Genomic DNA, 7,246 nt, shown 5'->3' with positions numbered 1-7,246 from the left:
GACCAAACCAACGAGAGCGTAACTTACCTGGGAATAGGTGCAAGCGAGAATTGAATAAAAGCATTTTCTGACCTGGAGTGAATGATTTTCTCATAATTTACTTGTCATGGAAGACTTTCATTCGTTGCTTGCAAATCTTGGCATTTTCGTATGCATCATTGCGAATTTCTTCAAGTTCTGCCAATTGTAATCTTCTTTCTGAGCTAGCTTGCTGCATGTAAAAATTGAATTTATTGATGGCCCAATATGCACGATGCTCGAGTTCCACAGGTAGGTGGCAAGCTTTTCCATACACTAGCCTGTAGGGTGACATCCCAATCAGGGTCTTGAAAGCCGTTCTATATGCCCATAATGCATCATCAAGTCTTAATGACCAATCTTTTTTGTCCGGCCTCACCGTCTTTTTTAATATGTGCTTTATTTCTCGATTGGAGATCTCAACTTGGCCACTGGTTTGCGGATGATATGGGGTCGCCACTTTGTGAGTGATTAAATACTTTGTCAAAAGAATTTTGAATGCTTTGTTACAAAAGTGGGCACCACCATCACTGATTATTGCTCGAGGGAATCCAAAGCGTGAAACAATGTTATTTTTAAAAAATCCTATCACCACCTTATGATCATTGGTTCTACATGGAATTGCTTCTACCCAATTCGATACGTAGTCAACAGCAACCAATATGTATTGATGGCCAAAAGAAGAGGGAAAATGTCCCATGAAGTCGATACCCCATACGTCAAAAATCTCGACCACTAAAATTGGATTTAGTGGCATCATGTTCCTTCGTGTAATGCTCCTCATTCGTTGACACCTATCACATGAAGAACAGAAAGTGTAAGCGTCTCGAAATATAGTTGGCCAATAGAAACCACATTGTAAAACTTTAGTCATTGTTTTCTTAGCACTGAAATGACCTCCACAAGCTTGTTCATGGCAGAATGAAAGGATATTCTGAATTTCACTTTCTGGGACACATCATCTAATAATTTGGTCTGCACAATACTTGAACAAATACGGGTCATCCCAAAAGAAATTCTTTATTTCTGCAAAAAAAATTAGCCTTGTCTTGCTTGGTCCAATGCTCTGGAAGTTGACCTGTAACAAGATAATTAACTATATCAGTATACCATAGCAATACTTCTACACTCATCAATTGTTCATCTAGAAATGACTCATTCAATGGTAATGATTCCATAATTGTGTCAAAATAGAGACGAGAGAGATGGTCAGCTACAACATTCTCTGTGCCTTTCTTATCTTTAAATTCCAAGTCAAACTCCTGCAAAAGTAACACCCAACGAATTAGTCTAGCTTTTGCATCTTTCTTTGTGAGAAGATATTTAAGAGCAGCATGATCTGTGAACACAATTATTTTACAACCAATGAGATAAGATCAAAATTTTTCCAATGCAAACACTACTGCTAGCATTTCTTTTCAGTAGTTGAATAGTTCAATTGTACATCATTCAATGTCATACTAGCATAGTAAATAACATGGGGACTTCGATAAACTCTTTATCCTAAAACTGCTCCTATTGCATAATCATATGCATCACACATGAGCTCAAATGGTAAGCTCCAGTTTGGGGCCTGAATGATAGGTGATGATGTCAACAATTACTTTAATTTTTCAAAAGCCACAAGACATGAATCATTAAAGATAAAATGTACATCCTTAGCAAGTAGATTGCATGAGGGTCTAGAAACTTTGCTAAAATGTTTAATGAAACGTCTATAAAAACCAGCATGCCCAAGGAAATATCTTACTTCTCTGACTGTTTTAGGTGGAGGAAGATTAGAAATGAGATCCACATTGGCTTTGTCAACCTCAATATCTTTGCTCGAAATAATGTGACCGAGAACAATACCTTGTTTTACCATAAAATGACACTTCTCCCAATTTAAGACCAAGTTCTTTTCGATACATCTCTGCAGAACTAGTGTTAGATGATGTAAATATTGATCAAACGAGTCACCAAAGACAGAAAAATCATCCATAAAGACTTCAAGGAATCGTTCAACCATATCAGAAAAAATGCTCAACATGCATCGTTGAAATGTAGCATGTGCATTACATGATCCAAATGGCATTCTCCTATATGCAAATGTGCCAAAAGGGCAAGTGAAAGTAGTTTTCTCTTGATCTTTTAGTGCTATGGGAATCTGATTATATCCTAAGTAACCATCTAGAAAGAATTAAAATTCATGGCCTGCTAATCTATCAAGCATTTGATCGATAAATGGTAAAGGAAAATGGTCTTTACATCTGACAGAATTCAACTTTCTATAATCAATGCAAACACGTCATCCTGTAGTTACTCTAGTTGGTATCAATTCATTATCGGCATTGGTAACTACTGTAACTCCTGACTTTTTAGGGACAACTTGTATATGACTGACCTATGAACTATCAGAAATTGGGTAAATGATACATGCGTCTAATAGCTTAAGGACTTCAGTTCTAACAACTTCTTTCATATTAGGATTTAACTGACGTTGCATTTCCCTAGTAGATTTAGCATTTTCATCAAGGTGAATGTAATGCATGAAGTCTACTGGGTTTATACCTTTGATGTCTGCTATGTTCCATCTTAATGCTCCTTTGTGCTCTTTTAAAACATCCAACAACTTACCTTTTTGTTCGTCATTTAAGGATGATGAGATGATTACCGATAAAGTACTTTCTTCTCCCAAAAATGCATATTCCAAAGTGTTAGGTAATGGTTTGAGCTCGAGTTTCGGTGGTGATTCTAATGATGGGATGAGTTTCTTCTCTGATGGTGCTAGTTGTTCAACTCTTGACTTCCATTTATTAGTGTCCATAGATGGTGTTAAGTCAAGTAGGACGTTGACCTCATCGACCGATCTGTCAATATCAAAATCCAAACCAAAGTGAGTTAAACATATTTGTAAAGGATCATCACTAAGGTTTGAAAGAAAAGTATTATCAATTATTGTTTCTATTAAATCCACATCAACAATTCCATCATCTGCATTGTGAGGCTGTTTGGCAATGTTGAAAATGTTTAGCTCCATAGTCATGTTGCCGAAGGACAACTGCATATTTCCAGTCCTGTATTGAATGTGAGCATCCGCAGTTACCAAGAAAGGTCAGCCTAAAATAATGGGGATGTGCTTCCTTGAATCCTGTATTGGTTGAGTGTCAATTACAATGAAATCAACAGGAAAATAAAACTTGTCTACCTAGATAAGCACGTCCTCCACAATACCACGAGGTATTTTCGTGGACCAATCTGCAAGCTGTAACACCACTTGAGTTGGGTGTAATTCTCCAAGTCCAAGTTTCAAAAATACTGAGTAAGGCAACAAATTTACACTAGCTCCTAAATCCAATAAAGTATTCTCAATTGTGTGGTTCCCTATACTACATGAGATATTGGGGGAGCCTGGGTCTTTGCATTTTAAAGGAATTTTGTGTTGGAGTATAGAACTAACGTTTTCTGTTAAAAATATCTTCTTTTGAACGTGAATGTTTCTCTTTTTGGTACAAAGGTCTTTAAGAAACTTGGCATAAGATGGAACTTGTTTTATAGCATCAAGTAAATGGATGTTCACACTTACCTGTTTGAAGATTTCGAGAATCTCACCTGTGGATTTTCCCTTCTTTCCTTTTGCTAACCTCTGAGGAAATGGAGCTTTGGGAACATATTCTCGAGGGTTGGTTTCTTCTTTCTCTTCCGGTGGTGAGTCCTCAACACTCACCGGTACAATTTGATTTTCTTTTGTCACCGGCATCTCCATTTTGCTGTTGACTTCTTTTCCTTTTCGCAAGGTCATGACTGATTTGATCTCTCCATGCTGCTATGGTGAACTGGTACTTGCTTCATGTACTCCTTTAGGATTAGGCACTGGTTGACTTGGAAACTTGCCTTTCTCAACAATCATTGCCAAGGTCTGAACTGAAGAAGTAAGTTGTCCCACCATCTTTTCGAGGCTTGAAACTGATTGGGCTTGTGAGTTGAAGCCTGCTCGCAACTCATTTCGTAGTCCATCAATGGTGCGGTTCTGTTGCTCAATCGTAGAATGAGTAACATTCTTGAAATTCTGGAATGCATCCTCCCATGGTCTGGGTTGAGAGTAGTTCTGGTTCTAATTGTATGGTCTAAATGGTGGCTGAGAGGCTTGAGGATTTTGAGGAATTGGTAGAGCTGGAGCTGCTGGTCCATTCTGTTGAAATCCTTGAGACCATGAAAAATTGGGATGGTCTCTCCATCCAGAGTTATACGTGTTGGAGTATGGGTTGTAATTTGATAGATTTTCTACTATAACAAGCTTATGGTACGAAGGGGTTCAAATTTCCGATATTTAATTTGAAAAAGAGATGCTGCGAAACATTAAAAATTTATCCAGAATGAGCAAGCAAAACATATTGGTCTGTCACCTTACCTATAACAAGCTTCATTCCTAAGTTCAAACCCTTGCCTGTAAGACAATCATTCAAGGTTATTGAAAAGTCAGATCATCATAAAACTTCTGTATGAATTATTGTAAAAATTCAGACAACATATCTAAAGTTAATCGATTGCTTGAAATTGAGTACTGGTGATGGTTCAAAAGGGAGAACTTAGTTTTGAAAATCTGTTGTGAAATCACACAAATTTTTTAAGCATTTAGATAAATTAAGGACGAGGTTATATTACTTCACCAAACTAACATATATGTTATAATGAAAGAAAATATGTTACTAAAATATACTCTCTTTCATTAGATTTCATAGTTAAGAAATATATGTAATAAATTAACAAAATATACTTCAAACTATTGTAAACCTCTACTTACCAAAAACGAACCAAAAAGAATAGGACAAGCATATACGCACCAGAACAGGTGTTTGCCTGGGGTCCGTCATGGCAAAAGCATACAAATTTCTCTGAATTCGAGTGATTAGATCCGCAGATTCCTCCAGAAGACTTGCATTCAGAGCAGGGATGCGAATGATACCCTACATCAAACCCTTGTTTCAGAGCTTTTCCCAATTCTCCAGCCTTTATATAATTAACAGCAGTCAACAAAACTGGAACTTTGATACTCGAATTACACGGCTTTGAAAGATTAGGAAACTGAACCCCCTCCGAAGCCCCATCAATATTTGTAATATTTGTGTAAAAGACAACTCTTTTTCTGCCTCCTACGTTGCAGCTGACAGTATTCAGAGCTCTGTCCGGAAATATCTCATCACCACAATTAAAGAATAAAGTGACAAATCCGACGCTGTTTTGGCTGTAGTAAAACGGAGAGTTGTTGAATGATGCTTCGTTGAATATTCCAGGACAAAGAGTATCCCAAACATCACCCCGGGAAATCGTCATTATTCTCTCAGAAGCATTGATTTTCAAAACCCTGAATTTTTGAGGGCCGCGTTGTATGATGGAGAATTGATTGTCTTGACATTTGAGCTCGAATCCTTCAGCACGGCCACAATACCGGGGCCTATTGTTTCCCCAGAAAGGGTAGCCTATGTCCTGTAGGCTTGACCCACAGGAATAGCGATGACTGCATGCCGCGTATTGCTCGTCATGACGGCCGTAAGCTGCTGGGACATTTACAACAGTGATCAAGGTGCAGAAGATGATGATCAGTTGATTACTCATTTTTGTGCAAAGGCTATGGAGGAAGAAGTGAGAGAGAAATGTTAAGTTATATATTAATTTAGTTAATTAGTTAGTTCAATGGTTTGTAGGGTACACACGTGATAAAAAGGAATGCAACGATGAAGGAGATAATCTGTTAGTGGAAGACAGCACAGTGGTCTACCAGAACTCACAAATAAATGTGGAGTCAAAAGCGCCGCTATACTCAGATTCTAGAAAGTTTTAGGTAAATTGAGAGGCACCACACTCTTTAGACTCTTTAAAAGAAAGCAAAAAAACCTATTTTGAACGCCGTGTTTCGGTTTTCAAGTACAAGCAATTTTTCACCGGCTTTTCTCTCTCTGTCAATATAGTATGAGCAACTTTTAATTTTTTAATTTTATTATATTATTTAGTCATACGTGCATGTAACAATTTTGAATGATTGTCCCATCGCTTTGTAGGGTCTGGCAACGGTGCAACTGTAGTACCGTGCCATAATTGCATCCAACAGTTGGATGCACTTGAATGGGTGAGGTCCATTGGCATCCAACGACTGGATGTAACTGTGGCACGGTACTACAGTTGCATCACAGGTTTTCCCCACTTTGTAATTTAAGATCTGGGTTTTAATGATTCAGTCCCACCTGGTGAAAAAGTAAAAATGTTAAAAAAGAAAAACGTGACACACTTGACATCCAAACATGTATTCATGATTTTAGCTAAATTAAAATTCATTCAACCTTTATAAGATGTGATTATGGTCATGTCTGGGATTGAAGTACCGTAACTTTTAAACTACAACTATTATAGAAAAAAAATTATAATTATAAAATAAAATTTAATATTATATAGTAAACATAATTTTAAATAATAATTTTGATAAAATTAGTAAAGATATAATAAATTTTTCATCATAATTCATAAAAGTGTAAAATTTAATCAACTTATCTGTTAAGTTACAACGGCTAATGTTTATCAAACACTTTAATATTGTAACATTTAAATTATAACTGTCCAATCTCAATTTTAAACAGGTCCTATGTAGGTTAGTCCTTTAACTTTCTACTTACACTTTCAATCAAAAGCTACCCAATTGCGGTTGGGGAAAAAAATTCCTATAATAATTGCCATAAATTCACGCTATTCATTTTCCTTTAAATCATTTAAAGCACTTAAACAAATCAACATCTTGTTCCTCTCCACATAAAATATAATAGCTGTGTTTGTTCTTGGTACTTATGCTTTTCTTTTTTTTTTGAGTTGTTGCCTTGTTGGTTTTATTTTAACTCCATGCTTATCAAACAAATCAACACCTTTCTCCTCTCCACACTAAAATAATACTTTTAGTAATAGTAACGGACAAGCTATCATTAATCGTTATATCATGAGCACTACTATTAAAATAAAATAAAATGAAATAAAATGTTACGAAAAACAACGTTAACCCATCTGGTTTTTGCACTTAATTGCTAAGATAATACCTCCGATCAGATGTATACGCTAATTTTGTATACATTTATTCTCTTTATCATTTTTTTATCACTGTACATCATCATTTTTAACTCTTTTTGTCTATTTTTATTTTTACTCACTTATTATTTTATGTCACATCACTTTTTTTTCCTAAAATATAATAAGAAAATTTGCATAA

At 36.0% G+C, this 7,246-nt stretch overlaps 1 protein-coding gene across 1 annotated transcript; it reads right to left on the bottom strand.

Annotated features, from left to right (window-relative positions):
- Window positions 1–4,364: 4,364 nt before the first annotated feature.
- LOC18048228 (LEAF RUST 10 DISEASE-RESISTANCE LOCUS RECEPTOR-LIKE PROTEIN KINASE-like 2.1) lies at window positions 4,365–5,619 on the bottom strand. The gene is made up of 2 exons (XM_024187422.1): window positions 4,842–5,619; window positions 4,365–4,444 (listed from the first exon to the last, which is right to left on the bottom strand). Exons 1-2 carry the CDS (start codon window positions 5,611–5,613, stop codon window positions 4,365–4,367), a joined length of 852 nt encoding a protein of 283 aa, XP_024043190.1. The 5' UTR covers window positions 5,614–5,619.
- Window positions 5,620–7,246: the final 1,627 nt, after the last annotated feature.

Source organism: Citrus clementina, unplaced genomic scaffold (assembly GCF_000493195.1).
Source record: "Citrus clementina cultivar Clemenules unplaced genomic scaffold, Citrus_clementina_v1.0 scaffold_3, whole genome shotgun sequence".
Classification (NCBI taxonomy): domain Eukaryota; kingdom Viridiplantae; phylum Streptophyta; class Magnoliopsida; order Sapindales; family Rutaceae; genus Citrus; species Citrus x clementina.
This window is presented reverse-complemented; position numbering and strand designations above follow the sequence as displayed.